The sequence below is a fragment of the Lissotriton vulgaris genome, chromosome 1_1 (assembly GCF_964263255.1).
Source record: "Lissotriton vulgaris chromosome 1_1, aLisVul1.2, whole genome shotgun sequence".
Classification (NCBI taxonomy): domain Eukaryota; kingdom Metazoa; phylum Chordata; class Amphibia; order Caudata; family Salamandridae; genus Lissotriton; species Lissotriton vulgaris.
This window is the reverse complement of record NC_141685.1, coordinates 1,938,393,521-1,938,418,365: the sequence shown is the minus strand read 5'-3', so window position 1 is coordinate 1,938,418,365 and position 24,845 is coordinate 1,938,393,521. Positions and strand designations below refer to the sequence as shown.

The 24,845-nt window shown below is 47.2% G+C and overlaps 1 protein-coding gene across 2 annotated transcripts in view; it reads right to left on the bottom strand.

Annotated features, from left to right (window-relative positions):
• Positions 1 to 24,845, bottom strand: part of ACSS3 (acyl-CoA synthetase short chain family member 3) — a 1,235,137-nt gene that overhangs the window by 792,059 nt on the left and 418,233 nt on the right. For both annotated transcript variants that reach the window (XM_086919605.1, XM_086919608.1), the window contains exons 4-5: positions 17,953 to 18,087; positions 2,919 to 3,059 (exon numbers count right to left, since the gene is read on the bottom strand). In XM_086919605.1, coding sequence (XP_086775731.1) covers positions 2,919 to 3,059; positions 17,953 to 18,087 — 276 coding nt within the window. The remainder of the gene's footprint in view (positions 1 to 2,918; positions 3,060 to 17,952; positions 18,088 to 24,845) is intronic.

Here is a 24,845-nt window from a genome sequence, read left to right as displayed (position 1 = left end):
CAATGATAAGAACAATACCACATCTTAGGAGTCAATGTTAAAGCATTCAGCATTCAAAGACATTGATGGGTAATAGAAAGCATTGCAATGCTAAACAACTGTCTCTGTCAATAAGAACCTTTGAATAAAGAATTGCAAATGAACATAACATGTGTCCAAGTCTTTCTTTTACCACCTTTGGCCACACAAAATGCAGCCTTTAGACCCACCACTGGAGTCCCTGGACTCGAGAGCTGTAGAGCAAAGGTTCCAGTCCTGTGAGTTTTTAAACAATGTTGAAAGTGTCTCCCCAGGTCATCCATCCGGTGACCAGGAGACATAGGGAGACTGAGGTGCTTCTGCACTAACTGCAGCCACCCACAACACTTTCCAGGTACGTTGATGGTGCCCCTGCCCTTTGTTGGGGCATCACAAACAAGTGGCGAATCAGAAATAAAAACATTATAGGGCGCTCCTCGACGGGAGCATGCAGAGATAATGAGCAGCTTCGGCAGCTTTGTTTATGCATACCTCTCACTGCACATATTTTTCATTTATATATTTTTAGGGAGAGGGGTGCTCCGGTCCCACCCTGAGTATATTTTCCTGTTGAGGAAGAATGGGGAGCTCACTTGCGCACTACCCTGCCGGCACGCTGCATGGCCGACACTAGACAATATTGTTGCGGGAGCCGGCCTGTTCATTTACCCTCACGCGACCTTGCGGGCGGATTGGGATTCTGCTGTTCTCCTTCCCCTACATGGGGCTGCCTTTGGGGCCCATGATGGAGCCCTAGGCCCCATCCAAGCATTTGCCAGGTTGTGTATGCAGTCCAGCACTCTTTGTTAAATTCGGGCCTTGCGGGCTGGAGTCCCTAGGCCGAAGCAGTTTATGGAGTAGGGGGCCAGACACACGTCCCTCTGCCCAATAGTGGTAAAGTCCTTCTCACGCTAACCCCTGGGCAATGGCCCACCCTGAGAGTAAGTTTAGAAGCCACGACAGAGCCCAACATGCTCCATCACTCGGTTTAGGCATGTTAAATTTGCCAATATTTAAAGGGGCATAATTCGGGCCACATTGGGCCAATATTCCTGATCTTGGGCTTATTTTGCTTATTTCAGCGAGCCTAAGCCACCTAGAACAGTTTCAACAGCCCCCCTGACCTAAAAGGGGTGCACATTGTGGAGAGTTGGTGTCACTGGCTCCCTGCGCCAGCCTGCTCTTCTGCTCCATCCTACTCAGGCCTCAAGGCTTCCTGGCTGTCGTGTGGCACACCTGTGGTGGCAGTGGAGCCCAAGTCCTCCCCAACTAGTCCTCAGGGGGCCAGCAGTACTGGCACTGGAGCGACCCATCTGGTCCTGGGGATCAGCTGCAAAGTCCTTAGTCCATCAGGAGCATCTCCTTCCAGCTGTCCGTGGTTTTACTGCCATCACCATCCAGGTCCATATGTGCATGTTTCAGTTTGACACCTCACTAGACTATGTAGCCCTCAGTGGAGTGAAACTGCACTTTAAGGCATATTTCACCTATGTGTATTATTTACTGGCACTACAGATGTTCCAGTAAATCCTACTGACCCATCTATCAATGCCCACTTACATTATAAGCAGTGCTTTAAATGGGCCGGTACTCACTGGTACTGAGTACCGGCACTTCTTCATTTTCTCCCCTTGAGTACCATCACTTTTTTCTGGAAGCAGAGCACCGAACAGGGATTTTTTACAGGTACTTTCCAAACTCAGAGAGGTAGAATATAGTAACAGGATAACATCTGGTGGAGTGAGCCAGCGAAATGCAGAATTAAACTAAAAAAAAACACCATGGCCCCATCACGGGTCTCGCAGGGAAAACCATTCTCGTATTACTGCCCCTGAAATTACAGATGCCGCCTGTAGCTGTAATTTTGGGATGTGGTAATACCATGGGATTCCAAATTCCCCCAGAAAATTGGGAATGACCAAAGAAATCCAGAATATCACACTGGCACATTTTCGTCCTATAAACACCCTTAAAGGTCACCAGATTTCATCTGAAGAAATGTTCGGGGGTGTAAGGAATATGACATTCTACAGTCCGTCCAGTTCCCGATTGGTCCGGAAACCCCTTTCCAGTCCAATTACATGGTCCGTGATCGGGTCCTCTGTGTTCACATGGGAAAAGAGTTGGGTTGCATGGTCTTTGTGGAAAGATGAAGGATTATGCAAATAGTTGGAGGAATATTGTCTCGATTTCTTGGTGCTAATCAAATGGCCTGATTGAATGCTTAGATATCTTGGCGCTATGTCTTTGCTTCTTATCCTCTTGACTCTCCAGCAACAATGATTTTTCCTTTTAGAAAAGTGTCGCTTTATAGGTGTCGAGCTTGGTGTGTAATGCACCATGCTTTACAAGAACTTGAGACTCCAAAGGCAAAGCATGAAGAGTTGTGAGAGGAAGTGGAAAAGCCTGTCAGGAGAGAGCTGGTTTAGTAGATTGTTTATGGTGTGGTACAGCACATCATCAAGTGTTCCCAGAATCCCCATGTCGCTGCTGAGCCCTTCATTTTCACATTGTACTAGTAGTAAGGGTTCAATAAAATAAAAAAACAAGGGTACTTGGCATATTATTTCTAGAATATTTCCATGCCTTTGTGCCATTTAATTGCCTCTTGTTTTAGTTGTATGCATTCCAAGTACACAGCTCAACAGTCCCATACAACACTGCAGAGGATTGCCAAAGAACCACCTCAACTCAAACTCCACTAAGTAGCTTTCTGTGAGATTTAGATTCATTCGAATAACACCCTTTCTGGTAACGCGAGTTATGTACACAGGCAGGTAATTGACTTAAATGAGCCAGTGCATAAAACATGCTCGACAAAGGATGCTGCATACAGTGACCAGAGAGGGAGACTTCGCAGACAGACCATTAGGGTTTCCATAAATATATATATTTCCTACCTTAGGCATCCCCGTGGTGCCAGATGTATAGAGAACATAGAGGGGGTGATCTGAGAGGACAGGAACACAGTCATGGGGGTGGGCTTTCGCGAGCTCTTCATTCCAGTCGAGGTCACGTCCAGCAACCAAAGGGACAGTTTCCTAAACAAAAAATCCTATAGTCACTTAAAGTATATCCAGTGAAATACATGTATGTCTTCGACGGTTAACATGTTTGTAACTAGGCTTTCAAGTACTGCAGTCACTCACTCAGTCTCTCGTTACATATTATCCCAAAAAAACCTTGAAAATGACAATCTCCTGTACGTTCACCAACAGCACCTCCCAGCCTGGCCTTTCAATATAGGCCGCTTCTAGCATTCACATATTAGCCTCTAAGCATTTCCATGAAAAAGAACCAGGTGCATTAAATGCTATGTGGTGGTTGTTAATATTGATAGAGTGGACTGTGTTTGGTAGAACTAGTGCTGCAAGCAAGTGGTACTTCTCAAAAGGTTTTCTCTCTGAATTCAAATCATATAGACTGTAATGCTTTGAGTATGTCCGCAACGAAGGCCTTCACATTGTTGCAGGGATTCTGCACATACACAGAACTATGCGCAGGATTATGGGACCTCGGTGTTTGCGGGCTAAGCCTTCCCACCACCTTAGTTCCCACAACCCCAGGGCAGACTAGCTATAGTGTCTCACTCGCTCTCCTACACACTCACAGAGAAGCAAATGATTAGACACCCAAGAGCACAACACTCCTGACTCTCAGGAATCTCGGTAGCGAGGCAAAACCCTTTCGCTTGCACTCTTGTTTTGTCCACAGTAAAGTCTGACAGAGACATGAAATAGTTGAGAATATTTATTTGAACTATCATGCTCTATAATGCAGTATACGTGTCACAACAAGCAGACAAATGCATAATACAAATATTGACAGCATAGCAACAAGGTCATATATTATGAGGGGAGATGTCATAATGAAAAGACAATAGAGAAAAGACAGTTCAGCCTAACCTCCTTCCCCTTGCTAGGAATAGGTACTATTATATAACAGAAGATCTTTGGGCTTTGTTAGCAGACTCCATACCTTAGTGCCTAGATAGTAGATCTACATTATAGGCACCGCATTGCTCTTCTCCCTGGAAAGATCCCTCTCCTAGTCTGTATTTCACATGCATGAATCCCCGTAATATCAAAATGCTAGTCTCTCACCAGCTGCATTGGTATGTTGTGTCTAAGTGCTAGGGCCTGACCAGAACAGAAGAACAAAGGGCATGGTTTATCGACCTTGCTCACAATGTTCATAATAAACTCCTGGAACAGGCAGAGAACAAACACAGCAAACAGTTCCCATGTGAAAGGCATGGACAGAGTTGTTGCAAAATAAAAGCAGCTAGTAACGTTCTGTTGGACTTGGCCCTTTTGTCAGGTTCACCCTGAAACTTTTTGCATTCTCCTAGCCTTTTTCTGTAACCTGGTGTTGATTGTTGGCCTCTGAGCACTTTAGCACTGTGGTCCAGTGTAAAGTGCGTGCACTCTCTGTGTATGTATGGTGAGATTGGCCTGTCCTCCCATAGGAATGCATTGGGGACGAGTGTGTCCGTGGTAAATCCTGGTATGAGGGGAGCGGCAGGGGCGAGTTTAGTATGTATGAACTCGTGAGGATGAATTCTGCGCAATGGTTTGCACAGATTTATGGTGACTGGTGGAGAAACGTCACTTTTAGAAGTTGGCATTTCTGTGTACTATGTGTCTGCCTGCCTGATGTGAATTGCATGTCTGGCTTGTGAGTGACAGGAGCTGAGGGGTGTAGGTGGCGCTAGGAGACAGGGTGAGTCAGCCCAGTGATGAATAGAGAGATCTGCATGCAGATGGGTGGGAGGAGTTGCACCTGGGACCTGAATAGGGCTATGCCTTCCCTCCACAATGCTGGCTACACCCCCTGTGGTGTGTCTGATCACTGAGCCCCCACCTGAAAAAAAGGGGGGAGAGGAGCTGGGCAAAACAAAGTGCTCCAAATTTCCTCTAAACCAGTTCTGACTGGTATCCCCAAGCCCTGTGCTGTGACACAATGGGATTTTGTAATATAAATATAGGTGCTGTGACCCCATAAAAGTGTTCAGTCTTGGTGTGCTGTTCCTGCCGGGCGTGCTGCTGCTGGGGCCCAGGGGGGGCTGCCATGAGGTCTTGCCTCCCTGGGCCCTGCATTGCCCCCTTGATTCCTAAAAGACTTTTGGGACCCTTTTTGCTTGTGATCCTCCAGGACCTTGGAGGAGCTTGTTCTGCTTTTTTCACCCTGGGAGCGCTGTGCTGGTTTTCCTTCTATTTGCCCAAGAAGAGTAGCGTGTATGCTCCGCATTACTGAGCTGCCGCATTACTGAGCTGCCGTCTGTGAAGAGGGATTTCCCCGTGATACAGGCATCATTGCGGGGGCCCACCCCGTGTTTGGATTTATAATTGACTGTTTTTAGGAAAGCGGGCGCCCACCCCGCTCTCCTGCTATTTAGGCGGGTGCCCTTCCTGCTTTGTGGCTTTATTGGATATGTGTGTGCTCACCCCGCTTATGCGATATTTTGGCGGGTGCCTACCCCCGGTCTCCGCTATTTGAAATATGCGAGAGCCCACCCCGCGTTTCACTGCCACAGCCCGAGCCATCCACAGCTACCAGGAAGGCAGGCGAGATGCCTGTCGCTGGGCGGGGCCGAGAGGAGGAGGCTGCCGCAGCCGCCATTGGCAGCGCGGCCAAAGGTGAAGACTGCCACGGCCGCCAATGGCAGCGCGGCAGAAGGAGAAGGCGACCCGGAAGTGCATGCCGTTCCCGAGAGCTGAGGGAAGCCCCGGACACCCTGTAGAGGATCTCCAGCGTCTGCCCCGAGTCCTGGGGAGGCCAGAGAAGTCCCGACAACGTGACCGGGCGAAGGGGAGAGGTGGTATCGTCGGCGGGGTTCCCATGCCTGGAGAGAGCCCCGCATGCCACCTGAAGAGAGGGAAGTGACGGCAGCTGAGCCTTGCTGGATTCCCGTGGTGTGCTGCACCAGAGGAGATCATAGGCGTCCTGACCAGCCCCAGTGAGTGGGACTGTATTGTGTATCGGGGGGGTGTAATTGAGGCGCAAAATCTGTGCCTCCCCCTTGGGGACGCTCTCCCGAGGCATGGAGTGCTTGTTGGCTTCCTTCAGCTGCACCGCAGTAGCGGGCAACAGCAACGTTTCAGAGCACCTTCTCTTTCTTTTGAGAAGTCCCGTAGTGGGACTTGGGGGCATTGCTTTTTGGAAGCAGTTGGCAAGTTAGAGTGCCGGAGTGGGGCTCTCAGGGCACTGCATGCCAGGGCTCATTTTCCTCCAGCTGCCCCGCTTGAGAGAATGCAGCAGCAATGTTGGGGACCAGTTCTTCCCCAGTGCTGGGGCCAGTTTCCTCAGTGGCGCGCCCGTAGCGTGCCACTGCAACGATTGAGCATGTTTGTTTAGAGGGCCCCCAGGGTGCTCATGCCTACAAAGAGTTTCAACAGCTGCCCAGCAAGTAGTGGGCAGCTGCAACGTTCAAGCCAGTGCCTGTGCGCACTTTCTTCTGCAGAATTGGCAGCCGGCCCTGACATTGGTACATAGGGCATTCAAGCTTTTTGAGAAGGCCAGTTGGCCTGGGGGCAGTTTGGCGACAGTGGTATAGCGCCTGGCTCTACCGAATTCCGTAATGTGGCTATTACTAGGAGTGTTGCCTAAAGAATGATTTAGGCCCATGGTATCTACGCTAATGTGTTTATGCTGGGGATACCTAATGCGCACTGTGGTTATGCTAATGAGGTTTGGGCCTAATGTGTTTATGCCTAATGTTATGTTATGATGTTTTGCGGAGAGCCTTTTTGCGTAATGTGTTTATGCTTATGGGGTTAGTTCATAATGTGTTTATGCTGGTGAGGCCCATTGCGTAATGTGTTTATGCTGATGAGGTTTGGGCCTAGTGTGGGTTTATGTCTAATTTGATAATGCTTAGGTCATTATGGTACCAGTAATTACTGGTTGTGGTTTACATTTTACTGACCTGTTCTGATGGTTCTGACTGTGGCCCGATTGGCCTAATCCGGTATATATACCACAAAGCCCCCAAGGGAAAACGACATCCCTGCAGAGTTTTACAAGTGGGCGAGCGAGAATGTGGTGGACTTCCTCTATGAGGATTTCACAAGGATGAACACTCGGGTTCTCTCAGTTCCATCTACAACAGAGCTTTAATCGTGACTCTCTCTAAACCCGGGAAAGATCCCCTACTCTGCAGGAGCTACAGACCCATTTCCCTGCTTAATGGGGACATCCAGTCCCCAATTCATCAAACACAGGTAAGGTTCATCCCTGGGCGCTCCTCCAGGAACCACCTCTGCACACTTGCTCACGCCCTGTGGTCAGCCAAGGACATGCATGAAGATGCATTTACCCTCTCCCTGGAGGCCAACAAGGCTGGAGTGGGGATACCTATTTGGGACCCTCCAGAGATTCAGACTGGGTAAGGACTTTAAAACTAAGGTCTGATGGCTCTATGACTTACCCACCGCCAAAGTTAACTGTAGGGGATTTCTGTCATACCAGTTTCCAGTTCACTAAGGGACACAGCAAGGTTGCCTGCTGTCAGCCCTTCTGTTCCTTCTTGCCATTGAACTTCTTGCAGTCTTTCTTCGTCAATCCCTGCGTCTAACCAGCATCCCCACTCCAAGAGGGACATCAACCATTTATCACTATGCCAAAGGCATCCTGCTTACCCTCTCGGACCTCTCCCCCTCACTCCGGCCATCTTGGAAGTCGTCTCTGGCTGTGCTGCGCTCTCTGGTTACTGGGTCAACTAGGACAAAAACAAGTCATTTCCAATGTTCTGGGTTACCACGTGTGCCACAATATCAGCTTATCCTTTTCAGTGGAAGGTTATCTGTTACTATGGGCCGCACAGTGATGGATAACCTCGACCCCCTGTTGGTGCGCATAAGGCTGGACTTCGAGAAGTGAGCCCACCTCCGCCTCTCATTGTCGGGCAGGGTCACCTATGTACTTGGCATGCTCCCCTTGTTGGTGTCCTGTTCATTGCTGTGATCATGAACAAGGGCATAAGGTTCTTCGTCTGGGGGTCCTCTCAGCCCCGGGTGGCTAGTAGTAAACTCCTGGTCCATTAATCCTTTGACGGCCTGCGTCTCCCTTCAGTTGAGCATCACGCCCTGGCTCTTCACTTGGCCCAGCTCACCTACATGCTCATGGGATGCTACAGTTGTGGGCAATGGCGGAACATACCAAGCTGGATTGCCCTCAGGGGCTATACCCCCTCTATGAAGGTGATGCACCCATACCGGGCCTAAGAACCTGATGCTCTAAACAATGGAAAAATTGTGGCAGAGGACCACTGCCTTTTCGAGTTGACCCTCTCCTCCATGAACATGCGCCTTTGTGGAGTAACCCTGGCCTCAGCATAGGCAGCGAGGTAATGAACTGGGGTGTGTGGCACTCTGCGGGCAACAGGTGCTCAAGCAAGGAGCCCTCAAACCCTTTGCAGTGCTCCATGCGGAGTTTGGCCTCCCATCCCATCAGTCCTAATGGTATTTCCAGCTGCAGCATTACCTCATCTAATGGGTGGATGCAAGACCCTGGTCCCTCCAGTTTTCCAGCCTCTTGAGTCGCCATTTTATTCTCTTTACCCTACTCAATAATCTCTGCATCAATTGGCAAACCAGGCTCCAGGTACAATATGAACTGAAGGACTTGGCGAAACTCCTGGAGGCGCTGGATCGTGGTGCCCTGGAGGCGCGGTTGAAGTTTTGTCTCTAAGTTCCTACATGACCGGCACTGGACCCCGACAAAATTGCTTGTGGCAGGCCTGCTTCCCCACGCAAAGTGCTGGTGCTACAATAGCGATCCCTACCTGGTTCATATACTCTGCAACTGTCCCACAGTCCAATCCTTATGGGAGCTACTTGGCAACACCATAAGCGAGACCTTGTCAGTCAGCACCTCTGCCCCGTCCTTTGATCCTACTACAAAACCTTACGGACTCCCCAGACATCTCAGGTTTTCAGGGCCGCCTACACCACACAGCACTTGCTAAGGTGTAGACCTACATCCACCGCTCCTGGCGCTCACCAATCACCCCCTCTCATGACGAATGGCTCTCGGCCATGTACCAGATGGACTTGTAGGAGCAAGTCATCCATAACCTACAGAACAAAGGTGAGACCTTCCTCCTCACCTGGGCACCTTTCCTTCAGGAAGGCGGACGCTAGATATTATTTGTCCTCTGCAGAAGGGACGGGTACTGCCAGCTGCCCTAGATCTTTATGCTCACCCTGGCCCTTGTGGGTACCCGCCCACTATCTCCCTTCCCAGATTGTCCCCTCCTCTCTCCTCCTCCTCCTCCTCCTCCTCCAGCCCCCTCCCCCTCTGCCTCCTACTTCTCTTCTCTCTTCTAGATGTCTTGTCTATCGCCCTCTCCCAGGCTTGTGGGTTCCCCACCCTCCCACTTCTCCTGTCCTGCCCTCTCCTCAGCTATCCCTACACGGTCTGGTCATCATGGGTGCAATTGCCATAGCATGCATAAGTCCTGGAGATGTCCCCACTGAAGCCAGGGAGCACTACATTTGATGGGTTGCCGTATGCTATGTACCACATGATGCACCTATATTGCAGTGTTTGATTGCTTCATGTATCATGTTCTCTACCCCATTTTCTTATCCCTGCTTTGTTTTAACCATTATAAAATATAAAACAAATAAAATGCACTCTACAGAACTGCACTCTATGCAGTAGGCAAGACGAGAGAGGTTGAGGAAGTGTGAAGCAAGCGGGTAGGGGAAGGGGGTGTACGCCATAAGAGGATATGTGTTATGTCGAGGATGAGTAAACCAGCTTGCATGTAATGGAGTCTAATGGTGAGAGACAGGCTGCTAGGTGTTGGACATGAATGTGTCAAGAGTGCCAAATTGATTGGGAAGGGGCAGCGGTCCTAGAAGAAAGCGTCACATTTTTATGTGTGCTCCTAAGGTAAGGGACCCATGTTCAACACGTGTGAAAAGAAACATTATTCAGCACCTTCCTTTCTAGTAAGATGACAGGGAGACTTCAGTCTACCCATAAATGTAATTCTTGATAGAAAATAGGCATTCCAGTACAGACCTCCCAAAGCACAGTTTTAAGTTCACTGAAAGTTGAATCCCTCTTCCTGGAGCTTGGTAGGAGAATATCTGGTTCATTATCAGTTTGGTTTTACAGATCTCCACTAGGTGGCTAGATTTGCTGCTAGTGTTTCTAGGGCTTGTTTTTCAGGTAACTTGGGTGACCAATTGCACTGTTTTTTTGGGTTATGAAGGCTATTTTAAAGTAATTTCTAGTCTCAAGGGGGAGCCAATAAGTTTACTTAGAATTGGTGTTATAAGACCTGATAGATGGACTGCCACATGGAAAATGCCGCTGAGGGAAGCCAGAGTGGATTTTGAGAAATCTGAGAACAGTGTTTTGTCCCACCAAGATGAGAGAGAACTAGGCCTGCATTGCCATTCTGAAACTGGTGTGTGATATGTGTTTTGTTTTGTATTATTATTTTTTTAAATAAGAACTGATGGAATGATGCATTTTTAGCACGCTTTGTGATGTGGCAAATCATTGTGAGATTTCGTCTGATAGTGAAACCCAACACCTTAGGAGAAGAAACCACTTTAGGAGTGATGCTGAGGTGTGAAAGTTGAAGGAAACATTTTTGGACAAAAGTTTTAGTTCTGGGGGCATGGCCAAGATGGTGACCGAGTGAGACATGAGTCTCGTTCTCTCTGTCTTCGGCACTGCGCAGCTTCCCCGCTGGTCCAATCGGCTGTGGCGGGGACGTAGAGGGGAGTAGATAGACCAGCAGGGTCGCCATGGGGACCCCCTGGTAGTGTGGCGGTCCCGGAGGGCAGCCTAAGGCCAGAGTGAGGCAGGGTGCGGCCGAGGCTCAAGGTCATGGTCCTGGCAGAGAGTAGCCTATCGGAGGGGGTGCTCCGGATCTGAGCAGGCTCTGCTCCCATCAAGTGATTGTGGCTGAAGCCGATGGCAGGAGATGCTGGCTGGCCCCCTGTCGCCCAGGAAGGGGAGGAGGCTCCCGCTTGCAGGTGAGGAGAAGCAGGCCGGAGTCGACGTGAAGCTACGGGCGTGACTAGCCCCTAGTGAGGAGAGGTCCGCGGTGAAGCAGGGGCTTGGTTGGCCCGTCGCGGTTGCAGTGCAAGTCCCCAGAGGCAGGCGGGCACAGCGTGGAGAGGAGGTTGCTGCTGGACCGTGTGGCTGCTCGTGTGAATTGGGAGTGCTATGAGACCCCCAGAGGGTTTGTGGAGCCAATTCTGACTGTCCCTTGGAAGTGACAATGAGGAGAGGAGGCCTCGGTGGACTGCACCGGAAACCTGCCTGAGGTAAATCTGATGGTTGCGTGAGGGTTGCCTCCGAGACCATTTGCGGCCCCTGGAAGAGGGAATGGCATTGGTGGGAGATGTGCTCAGCTGAGCCGGCAGAGCCAAGCTACCCGTTCACCAGTGGTATTAGAGAGCAGCCACTCAGCAGGAAGTGGTAAGCAGTGGTGGGCATGGAGACCAAGATAGTCTGTGAGTCAGCCCCCTCCCCTTCAGCAGCGCAGCTGACCTGGCGTTGAGGGAAAACAGTGGAGAAAGCCTGCGGGGACCTGGACTGTTGAGAGTGGAGAGTCTAGTGGTGCACTGAGATGCCCGGTGGGGTAGCTAATTGGACAGTTGGTCGTGGGGGGACATTCTAGAGAGGGTCACCTATATAGGGTATGAACTGCGAGGAGCACAGTGGAGAAAAAGGATCAGGGCTCTAGTCCCCTGGTGATGTGGAGCGTGCTTGACTGAAGCTAGTGTGTCGCTTGGGACAGAGCTGTGAGTGTCTTAGCCTCTTTTCAGTCATCCAGGAGGAGGATACTCAGAGGGTAGATGGCAGAATGGCCTTACCATCAGGTGAGGAGCTTGAGGCCCTGGTTACACGCTCCTACATTGGAACTCTGTTCTCGTCCCTGAGAGACGACCAGCAGGCTGTCAAGAGAGACCAAGCCAGTGAACTGCAGGCGATAAGAAAGGAGGGGATGGTTATTGGTGATTGAGTGGATGCCCGGGAGGGCAAGGAGAGCTGCAGAGACGAAGAAATAGAGCACTGCAGCAGAAGATTATACGTCTCACAGATCAGAAATTTGACCTGCAGGCTCATGCGGAAGACCTCGTAAACCGCTCCAGGTGGAACAACATCCGCATAAAGGAGGCCCCGCTGGAAGCAGAGGAAGGGGATGTTGAAGCCTACGTGGCGATGCTGTTCGGCAAGATATTAGGGGACATGCCAGCAATAGATATCCACTTGGACAGAACCATAGGGTGGGCCGCTGGAATACTGGATCACCGCAGACTGAGGACGTTTTGCCTGTGTCCACAGCTTTACCTTGAAAGAATGTATCCTCTGGGAGACCCGATTGTTACCACCTATTTTGTTCCGGGGGCCTCCCCTGCAGTTGTTTCAGGATCTCAGGACCTCCACACTTCAGAAGAAGCAGGAATTTCACCTGTTACAGCCTTTCTGCGAGATAAGAAGATCCCCTACTCTTGGGGCCACCCCTTCAGATTAATATTCCGCTGGCAGGACGAACTCCATCAATGTTGCTCCTTGGTCGAATTGTGTGAACTACTGCAGATTGATTCTCAGGAGATGTAACGATCAGGAGTAGAGAGGAGAGCTCGAGGGGCATATGGGCACCAGAGGTGAAAGCCGGTTCCTGTTGTGTGGGGGGGTCCAGGCTCAGAGAACAGGGCTCTACTTGACAAGCTCTCAAACAACTCTATAGCGAAGGACCAAGCCTGAGGACCAGCTGATTGATTTATGGGAGTAGCTGGGTAGTCGGTCAGGGAGGCAGAGGGAGAGTTGAGGGGGATGGCCAGAGTTCCTTCCTGAATTTTTTCCACTGGACTGGGACTGGATCTTTCTACCTATTCCTCGATCCAGGGACAATGGTTAACTGTTTTTGTTGTGAGGTTTGCTTTTGAGTGCTCATTATAAAGTTACATAGTAAGTAACTTTTTAGGTATAGGTTAGAGGGGATATCACTGGGGCTGAAGTGTCGGTCGGAGGAACTGGGGTTTGGTGAGTGCTATTTCCTATGGCATCTACAGGGAAGGGCCTGGGGGTCTTGACCGCCAACGTCAAAGGGCTGAACAATACGGTTAAGAGGAGGGCAATCATTTCTTATTTGGAATACTACCAAGTCAACATTTGCTTATAACAGGAGACACATCTTAAGGCTAGTGACTGGCATAGACTTAAATCTAAAGCTTTCCCCAGCAGTTCTTCTCTTCTTTACCGCGTAACGAAGCTGGTGTGGCGCTACTTTTCTAATGCTCTTTTTGAGGGAAGGTGGGGATAAAAATGTCTGAAATTAAAGGTCGCCTGCTAGGGTATCGAATTCATTGTGGACCGCACTTCCTGATTATAGGCTCAGTGTATGCTCCCAATGAGGGTCAGGAACAGTTTCTGCACAGGGTGGTAGCGGACATTAGGTCAACAAAAGATTGTTGGGTGATCCTTGGGGGAGATCTCAATCTAGTATTCCACAATGAGTTAGACCGCTCAACACAGAGACAGGGAGCGGCAGGAGCTATCATCGCAAGAGGGACCCTCTAGTTGTAGGAGATCGGTTTACTGGATCTTTGGAGAGAAAGTTACTCTACTTCACAGGACTGTACCTTCTACTCCCACGCACATAATTCCTATGCGAGACTCAATCATTTCTTAGGCTTCCGCAAAGTAGAGGCAGTGACCAAATTAGTGGAGATAAAGCCCTGTGCGTTGTTCGACCACTCTGCGGTCTTGTTAACTCTCTTTCCCACATGGGATGAGGCTTCCTCTCGCAATTGGAGATTACGTAAGACTCTTCTCCACAGGCTGTAAGTGGTTAGACAGATAGGAAAAGCAATAGGGAACTACCTCATGGTCAATGATACTACGGACCTGCCAACGTTGATGGTATGGGATGCTATGAAGGCAGCAATAAGGGGGAAATGTTTGCTATCTCAGCAGCGGATAAGGTCAGGAGGGATAAGCGCACACAACTACAGCAGCAGGTACAAGAGCTCTATTGTATACACCACCGTACGGGTACGCCTAGAGAGTGGAGACAGCTGAAGAACGCTAGAAATCAGTTCTCACGGTTAGATGTAGATTGTGCAGAGTATGCAATCTTGAGCTTTAAACACTCCTTTTATGTAGGGGGGCAAAGATACAGGAGATTATTAGTGAATAAACTTAAGGGGCAATGGCAGGCCACCACGGTTGATACCTTGCAGACGGAGGCAGTTACTCTGCTTACGGGAGACGAACAGATGGCAGCAAGATTCAGGTCCTTTTATAGCTTCCCTACTCGGCGCTGGATCTTACCTCCCTCTGGCATCACAGCCTACTAGGAGAGAGCTAAGGAGACTCGCTTAACGGGAACTCAGGCTGCTAGTTTAGATGTTCCGATAAGGATAAAGGAGGTAATCTATGCTATCTCGAGGCTGAAGCCTCATAAGTCACCGGCACAGACAGCTTTCCGGCTGCCTTTTATAAAGCTTTCTGTTCATCAGTAGCCTCTCTTCTCACTAGGATCTTTAACTCTATCACGAGTTCGGCCACACTTCCCCCCTCGATGGTAGAGGCCTCCATAGCAGTTATAGTGAAGCCTAGTAAAGATAAAAGACAGGGTGGGTCCTACCAACCTATTTCCCTCTTAAACGTTGATGCAAAGTTGTTCAAAGGAATCCTTGCAGCTCGCCTCGGACCCTTCATACCTGGGCTAGTGGATCCCGACCAGGCTGGGTTTATCCCGAATAAACATTATTTGGATAACACCAAACGGATTATGCACTTGATAGACAAGGCGAGGTCATGTTGTTCTCAATTGTCGCTGAGAAAGCATTTGACCGCGTTAATTGGCCTTACTTGGCTGAGATATTGTCACATTTTGGACTGGGCAATCGGTTTCGAGCCTGGGTGCTTAGTGGCTATGGAACACCAATGGCTTCCGTTAAAGTTAATCATAGAAACTCTGATCGCTTCCCAATCTGTTGAGGCATGTGGCAGGATACCCCTCGAGTCCGAGAAGGAATGGAGACTTTATTCCAGGCTTGGACGATGCTTTGTTCGGTGTCTGGCAGCAGCTGGAATCCCGTTCTGAGGGACATTCCTTTGATGAAGAGGGTCCCATCCCATTTGTGACTCTGCGTGCTGAATTCTCTATCCCTGAGGGCGAAAGATACTGCTACACCCAGAAAAGGCATTGGTTGATGCACCCAGCAGTTAGAGAAGCAGCACAATGAACCCTGACAAGATTTGAGAGGTGGCTTTTGAGCAAGGACATAGACAGGCGTCTAATTACTGAACTCTATGGCTTGTTTCGGGATGAAGAGCCTGAGCCGAAATCCCCTGCACAACTCTGGTGGGATCTAGTGTAGCAAGTGTATACAAGCAGTAGCAGTTTAGGAAATAGTAAAGTGTTGGCTCTACGAAAGAAACAGAGAGCGTCATGTTGAGTAAACCCACCTTTGCTTTAAAAAAACTACTTTGCAAATAATGACCTGTGAGATTGCATGTCCTCTATAGATTGTCTGACAAATCACTTTATTTTTATTTGCACATCCTGTAATAGGGGGAAGCATCCTAGGTATAAGCCAGCCCCTGTCCTAGAATGCCATTATGGCAGTAACACGAATGCCATATTTGGCAGTTGCTATTCTTACCCTTAATTTGATGTTGTGTAACTATGTTGACCCATGCTCGGCACCAAGTCCTTCTCCTTTGACTATTTTGCTTTCTCATAATGTATTTAACGAACGCTTGCACTTTTTGTGGTCTAAACTTGCACTTTAAAACTGTACCAAGTACGCTGCCAACAAATTCTTAATTTTATAGTATTATGTATATCAAACTTTTTTGCTTCTATTATAATGTACTTTTAATGAATGTTCAAATGTTTCTGATCTCTGGTGATATTCATCTTCCTCTTATTAGGATGTTTTATGCCTTTTATGTATGTTGTACTTCAATGATTCTGGAGATCGAAATAAAATTATTATGATGATGAATTTTTGGGGGGAGAGGGAGTATGAACACCCTCCCCAAGCCTTTGTGAGGCCACAGGGACCCCCATATCTAAGTACTGGTGATTTATACTAAGGGTAATGGGGTGAAAAGCTCTCTCATTCTTTGGGGAGGCCCTGGGGACCCATTCCATAGGCCTGATAATATATATTAAGCAGGAGGGCATGCAGCCTCGGTCTCTGAGCCTTGGACAGGCTCAGGGATGCCATCCCCTGGGACAATACTTTAAATTAAGGAAAGGGAAGTGCGCAGCCCCCTTGTTGAGCCTTGGAGTAACACTGGATACCCTTACCCAGGAGCAGAAAATTCAATAAAGGGAGGGGGCATGTATCCTCCCCAAGCTGTTGATCCGGCTCCAGAGACCTAATCTCCTAGAGCCCTATTTCATTGCAGTGTCCTGGACATTATAGTTCCATGCCTGGATGAATGAGGGCATACCACGCACGTACTCTCCAGAGCAGGGAATACAACTTTGCTCCTGTCTGCATGGGAGCAGTGGAAAATCCAAATGCTGCCCCGGCAGGAGCAAAGTTAAAGAGCCGGTTCCCATCCGCACCACAATAGGTGCTGGCTGGGGAACCGACTGGAGCCTTGGGACCTTGGACTCCTCCTCCAGCACCGAACACTTTGATGCATGTGAGTCTGATTATAGCTATTTTTACGGCCTACTGGTCTTTTCTGGCAAGTTGACAGAGAACAGGTGTTCTCTTCACTTAGAAAGTGAATGAGCAATAAACAGGACTTTAAATCTTGTTTTTATCTTGTCACATTTGCTCTGTGTTCAGCGACAGAAGTCAAATGCCTGCTTATGTCTTTTTACAATATGCTGCTTCTTTTATTTTGGAGATTGGTGTTTACTTATCTTTCTCTGACTTGCTAAGTGAGAGGATTTTGTAAAGAGAACTGCTTGACAATGGTGCTGTAGAAATAGTGAAGTGAAAGACTTTATGAGGTCCGTGTTTGTCTAAAAACATTTAAAAAGCTTGTAAATGAACTGTACAAACATTCCAAAATATATTTCAGTAGTCATGAAAGCAAATTTTTTGTAATTCAAGTGTAATGCAAAATCATAACATTTTACTTGGTGATATGCAAATGATAAGTATTTTTGTTGCAACACAGTTTCCACAGATTAATGTCTACAGGCTATATAGTTTTATCAGTATAACTGCAGGCTAGTGGGAAGGTTTGTGTCAGTTTCACTGGAAAATGTGGTTTTTAAATGACAGTGCACTATCCCTTTATGCTTTCATAATATATTTGATTTCAAGTGTTTTTTTTTTTGCATGAACTAAGAAACATTCCTGCCCCGCCCTGAAGACAATGTTATTAGTGAGCTAAAGGGCAAGTCAGGGATCATCTGCACCATATATGTGGGCTAGATTCTTATTATAGATGAAGCAAAAGTTTAGTTCATTATTTTTTTCTACAGCAGAACTGCTTAACTTGCATATTTGAATGTGCTCTCATATGTGATAATGTTACTTTAGGACATGAGTTATAGTTAATTGAGATAACTATAAATGGTCAAATTCATTGGTTTTTGTTCATTTAAAATGCTATATTTTACTGACATTTTCAACTAACCATAATGATCCCTTAAACCTTTGATTGAGATATATATATATATATATACACACACACACACACACACACACACACACATTTCTCATAATTAAAAAGCTGGAAAATTTTCTCAAACGCAGTTAAAGATTTCAGACATAAGAAATGCATTAGTGATGTTCCAACATCATTAACGGATAAACATGCAATTGTTAAGTTACCCTTCTGAATGCAAAACAAAACAAATAATGAAAATATTTTCTCCCATGCAACGTCCTCCCTGGTCGAAGACAAGATTAAAGTAATGCCATTCACGTGTTAGGATGTTAAAGGAACATAAGAGAGAATCGGTTGATTTACCATGTTAGGCCGCTGATAAATAAGCACTTTTTCAGGCTTGTGATCTACCATGTCCAGGGCTCTCTCGAGTAATGGTATGTACTCTACCCTCCTTCCAGGTTCCACGCCAAAAGAAGCTGTTACAACAAATTTAGCCTGAAAAAACATATTTAAATACATTAACAACGGGTTTAGTTTAGGACGCCAGTGCGCAACATACATTGAAAATTTAAACACAAATAAATCAGAAAATAACAAAAACAGGTAGTTGTACACCATATTTCCTTCATCAAAGAAGGCTTCAGTTACAGAAGAAAGCTTTGAGCGTTTGAATAAAAATAAATTAGAGGTGGTTGAGCCACTTGCTCGAGCCATATGAATATTTCTGGCTCAACACGAGGGCCTCTTGGACCCTCTTCCACAAAATAAGCCGAGCCATCATGTGACGTCTACTTCTCACCCATGTGCTTAGTCTAATCCTCCAAGATTCCACCAACCCTCAACGCCCGTCCTTCAGCAGAGGCGTTGCTTAGCGCCAAGCCAGAGTAATGGATGGATAGTGAACACATTTGTGAACGCTGTGAAAGCACCTGGAGAAGACGTTATGCTAATGAGTTTTAAAACAGATCGTTAATTAGCATTTTCACAGCACTGTGTAGAACGTCTTTATACCCAGCAACCTGAACAGCTGCCTTCCACCCTCTGGAGATAGTGAACAATGCAGAAAGCCAGTGGTATGAACTCTGCGCGACACTCTGTCTGCAGCAAAGCTCAGCGCTTCTCTCATGTTCATCTCCCAGACGTTTTTTCAATACCAGTCACTGTCCTCACTGATGTGTTGAGCCTTTCTTAAAATTGGTCTTTGTTACGTCAGAGGAAACCGGTAATATTAACATTGAAATAGAGTATTGTTGGACCCGACATCCTTCGCGTGGTTTTCCCCCAATATTTTGACTTCCATCTTCCTATTTTTGCTGACTTTAGGTCTCTAGGCACTTAATCACTGCTAACCAGTGCAAAGTGAATTTGCTCTATCCCTTAAAACATGGTAAGATCAACTTATACACAATTGGCACACATAATTTACTTGTACCTCCCCAATAAAGTGGTTCTGCGTGTATCCAAGGCCTGTAAATTAAGTGCTACTAGTGATGGGCTTGAAAAATCCTAAAAGTTTTACTAGTCCAGCAGGTGTAGTAACTTGAGAAATCTCCTCGACATAACTGTAATGTACTTGACCTCTTTCTCTGAAAGCCAAGCAAATGTGACAAGAGTGAATGAGCAATAATTGGGGGTGGGGTGGGTGGTGGTAATAGTGTATTGTTTTTCCTCCATTGTTGCAGGCTCAGCTTTATATTTCTCCCGGGCATGGGAAGGTATTGCGGCGAGTTGGGGCTGTTTCATGGTAGCTGTCATAGCATTCTAATGCCTCTATTGTTGTATTGCGTATTCTTGATCCGCAAGGCATCTTCGTTTTTGTATGAGCTGCATTCTTTAATAAAAAGATTTAATACAAAATCTTGTTATCTTGTCACATTCGCTCCACTTTAAGAAATAGAGGTCTAAAGTCAGTTTGTCTTACTACTCACCAGAAATGGCGAGTAAGCACTAAAATCGATTGTCCTGAATAAATCTGGCTCGCCATAGCGAGCTGGCGAGTGGATTTACGAGTTCTGTGGTGGGCCTGCAGCTCTAATTGTACCACCCACTTACGTAGTCTTTTTAACATGTCTCAGGCCTGCCAAGACAGCCTATGTGTGCAGTTTTAAACTGCCAATTCAACCTGGCAAAATAAACCTTTTGCCAGGCCTAAACCTTCTTTTTTAATACATAGAAGTCAGCCCTAGTGTAGGCCCTAAACAGCCCAGAGGGCAGGGTGTAGTGTATTTAAAAATATGGAAATGTTCCCTTAAACTATTACATGCAGTGGTAGTGAAAACTCAAATTCATTTGTCACTACTGCAAGCACTACCTCTCCCACGGGATAACATTGAGTTACTTTATTACATTCAATAGGTGCTAACTTTCAATTCGGAGCAGGTAAGAATACAGAGTTTGGTGTCTAAACAATTGTAATTTAAAATCCTCCTTAAAGGTAAAGTCAGATTTCAAAGCACAATTCCAAAATTGACACTTTTAGAAAGTTGGCATTTACTTGTCCCAACCATTTTGTGCCTGTTTCCTGGGTCACAAGATTAGGTGTAGCAGGCAGTTGGTACTTGTGTATTGATCTCAGACATTGAAAAAAGGGGAGGAGATGTCACCTACCACACTAGCATATCACAAAGCCTGAGCACACCCACAAACGGTTTGACACTAGTTTTTTATGACCCCTGTTAGACCTGTCTGCATCTGGGGGTGTTCTAACCATTATTATTTATTTTTGTCACCCCTAGCCTCCCAGTGTTTCTATTTTTATTTTTATGTTCACCAGGATTTTTCAGTGCTGTCAGGGGGCTAGGTGTTCCTTGACTATGACGCCATTTTCCCCTTCATACTCTGTGAGGCCTAGTTAAGCTTCTGGAAAATCTAGGGACACTCAGGAACCTAAAATGGTGTCCACCAACTGCCATAACGGACATCCCAGGAAGACAGACCCATAGGCTAACATGAGGAAGGTTCCAGAACCATCTAGTGGCTTCCAGGGGTCTGAGGCCAGCCTATAAAAGGCCAGTGACCAGCAGCCATTTTGTGCATTATCAGGAGTGACCAGTGTGGAGAGAGGCGACTTGAGGAGGAGGATTGCGCACTAGTAGTGACAAGATCGACCTGTGGGGCCGGCTGTCGCTCTACTGGGAAGTGCCCCCTTTTAGGCTGACCAAACCCCACTGTCACGGCGTTCATAAACAGTGACCAGAGACTCTGTGGCAAGTTTTATAAATCACTGCAACTCTATGTAGTGTGGCCCTCGAGTGACCTGACCGCCCCGCCCTGAAGGCCGTGTGCAGAGCAGGTGAATTTGGACCCAGTGACGCGCTGACTGGCCCAGGAATCCGGGGGCAAGGAGTAAGGACAGCCGCAACTGCAGCACTCGAGTCAGAGTCACACCCTGAGGAGAAAGGCGGTAGAATCAGCTGTGGCTCTTACCTGTGAGAGACGCTGACGCCAAGTCGATCCCTGACGCGAGACCGGAAACGAGAGAAGTGCCCAGCTGACCCGTGTTGTTGACGGGAGGAGTCGACGCTGAGGGAGAGGCGGAGTCCGGAGACGGGAGGAACCCGGCGGCGTCAGAGGAGGCGCGCCTGAAGCCAAGTAAGCTGGTCGGAAGAGGCGGAGCTTTGGCCTGAGGGAGCGCGGAAGGAGGTTGAAGCGCCGTCACAGACTCGCCGGAGGAGCAGCACGGACCGGAATAACTTCTTATTTCCCCCCGTCGCCAACTCCCACGGAGCCCTCATCTACGGTGCTGGAACAAGTCACCGGAGCGTGCGAGCAACTCCAGTCGGGTTGCTCTCTTCAGAGGAAGTAAGCGGGGAAAACGTGGGGAAGCGGGAGGCGGCACAGCCGGCGAACAGTGTCCCCTGAATCGCCGACAGAGAGATTAACTGTCAACTGACATCCCGTTTGGAACAGAAACTTAAGAAACTTGGTTTCTATCCCTCAGAGAATAACATTAAGATATTGGGGGAGTTAGAAGGGAACCGGAGCACCGAGTACACGAGCCTTAAGCAAGGGTATTGGAAGCTGGGCTACAGGGTGCCAGTAGCAATCAGAGTTCACCCTGAAAACCCCTCCAGGCAGTGAACCCCTATGAGTCAGAACATCTCCAATAGGGGTATAGAAATAGAATAGACACAAGAAAGCATAATTAATTTGCCTTGTCTTCTTTTAGCCATCTAGCTGGCTGCAAGCTTTGTGAGGAACGCTGCTGGGGGTAGAATTCTGTTGAGCTGTTCTGGACCCTGAGTGCAGATGGGTAATGTACATGCCAGGTTATGTAAAGTGGCGCATTGAACCTATACAGTGAATTTTCCCTTCTATATTAGCTAATTGAGGAAGCAATACTGATGTAACTGCTGGTGATTTACCTCAAATGTAATGTACCTTTGATTAATCTTCGCTGAATTGAGAAAAGTGTTGAAGATTGTGAATTGTATATGGAAACTTATGCTGAACTGAATGTATACTGCTTTTGACTAAGAAAAGATCAAAGAGAACTTTTATAAAAGGTACTGGTATTTTTCTAAATTGGTGTAGTGTCCTTTATTTTTAGTGGTAAATCATTGGGTTGCTGTGAGTGGGTTCTGTAAGCACTTAACCAACGCCTTGGAGATTAGCTGTTCCCCCTACTGTGCCAGGCTACCCTATGTAGTCTAGGATACCCTAGGTCTAACAACCCCAAACGAGCTAGGGCAGGGAGGAAAGAAATTCCAAGCACCTCTGGAGGTGGAAATCTGCGAATCCTTCTACCTCAAAGTGGGCACCAGGTTTAAATGTTGGACTTTCAGACCCAACTCTTCTGTACACCTCTGGACCTCTGGAAGGCTCAGAACGACTGCTGTGCTGCTCTGCAGGGAGGAATGCTACTCTACTGCACTACTGCCTGAGAGAGAAGTGCTGGACCTGCATCCTGAACCCAGGACTACCAGAGTGACTCCAATGCCTATTTGGCTGGCCCCCTGATCACAGTCTCAGGAACAGAAAAGGTTCCAACCACCTTGAACCTAGCACCTGGAATCCGTCTGCTGTGAGTCTAGCTCCCTCAAGTGGTGCCACCCCAGTCCTGTAACATCAGATGTGGGCCTGAAGGTGCTCTGCTAGCCCAGCTGTGGTTCAAGAAGAACCGCTGCTGCACATCCCATTCCTGCTGCAGGGCCTTGCAACCCTACGGAACTGCTTCCGCATAAAGCCTAATCGACACAGGACCTTGCATCACAGCACCCCAGCTCCTCAAAACCACCGTATGATCGATGCATCCATGATCCAGGACTTCGTGTTACGGCCCACTGGAACTGCCACGGAGCAACGCATCGTACCCGCAGGATCTTGTACACTCCGCAACTTGGTATTGAATTTTGTTCAGTGGCCCTAACTTGGTCCCTCTATCCGGCCCGCCCTATATTGCAGTCAGCCTGAACTTGTGACTTTGTACCGATCCGGCACTACTAGAGAGCCACAGCTGACAATTTGTGCTTCAAGGCACTATTTCTTTACTAAATCTTAAAAATTGCATATCTCTGGTTCTACTGATCAGATTTTCTGCCAATTTGGTCTCATATATCATTAAATTTTACTCTATTTTTTCAATGAGTGTGAGATTTTCTTATGTTGTGTTATCACTTTTATACTGTTTGAAGTGCTGCATAAATGATTTACATATTGCCTCTAAGTTAAGCCGGACTGCTTTGTGCCAATAGGGTTAAGCCTGACGGATTTGTGTCAGAGAGTTAAGCACAGGCTAATTTGTGGTTTGCTTGTTACTTCACCCAGACAGGAATTATGGTTGCTGCTTGAGTAGGGATTCAACCCCATCAACCAGTAACACAATTTCCTATAAGTATTCTGCCTTCCTTGAAGATAACTTTGTGATTATTTACCAGGAAGTCTTCTTGTATAAATCTGATGTAATAGGTCATAAGGGTAGCTATTTACTGCAATGTATTGATTTAGCTCCTCAAAAGTAAAAACACTAGGCAGTAAAATTTGACACAAGATGAGCAGTGGTGGCCTGTCATTATGAGCATTGAGGCTCTGCCCTCATTGTATTCTGATCCATTTATAGCATTCCAATAGTAAATAATAACCTATTATTCATTATTGATATAATTAAAAAATGTCAACCTTCAAGTTGAAGAACAGCAAGCCTGAGGCAGTAATTCTGTCTGGTGGCTGGTTCCGGAAACATAGAGGAGCCTTTGCCATCTATGTGGCCCTAGGGATCGGACAAGTCCTCAGTTCCACCCCATTTGTGATGTTTTGCAGCATCGCCCATTGAGTGTGCCTATGGAGTTATATGCTTAAGTCGTGTAGAGCTCTGAGGTATTTGTGAATCATCCTGTCACCTCATTTCTCTAATCTCGTCATAGGGTTGGGTGGGGTCAGGAGCCTCAGTGACGCCACCCAAACTCTTGGTAAATTGGGAGAGGGAGATAAAAAGCAAAAAGCTGAAAGGTAGGGCCTGCATATCATTGTGCATGTTTCATCTTTCAAATGACAGATTCAGTACTCAATGTTGAATGGTGCTTGTTCCTACCCTAAGGATCCATCCAGAACTGGTAGATGAAGATAAATGAAAATAAATATGCCAAATGGTGTCTGCTTGAGGGAGAGAGAGATGGAAAGAGAGAAAGTGTGTGTATGTAAAAGAAAGTGTGTGTATATGTGTGAGAATGATTGACAGGGAGTGTGAGTGAGTGGCAGTAAGTGCGAGTGCGTCAGAGTATATGACACTGAGCAATAATGAGAGACAGAGTAAAACTGTGAGAATGAGAGACAGGGAGTGTGAAGGAGTCTCAAATGAGTGTGAAGGAGTGAAAGAGGGAGTGCAAATGTGTCTGAGTGAGATGAGTAAGGGAACTGATTGATGAAATTACTGTGTATTTAAGAGTCTGCCACTAGCCTAGGTATATTGGAGGCAATTTGTGTCATATTGGGTACAAGTGGCCAAATGCTATAACTTGTCTATTGGTTGTTATTCTTGTCATAAAAGGCATCAATGAAAAATGTTGACACTGACATATTTCAGGAAATACTTTGCATATGGGACACCAGTGGTAAAACACTGACGTAATCCTTGGCAAAATGCTGCTGCTAGCCTACTGGGCATAATTCATGGTATGAGGGTCTCCTGTGGCAAAAGTGCTTGAATTGTGGAGGTAATTCTTGACATCTGTGGTAAAAAAACTGGCACTAGACATAAATCTCGACATATGGGACATGTATGGCAAAATGCTGGAGCTGGTATACCGGAGGTCATT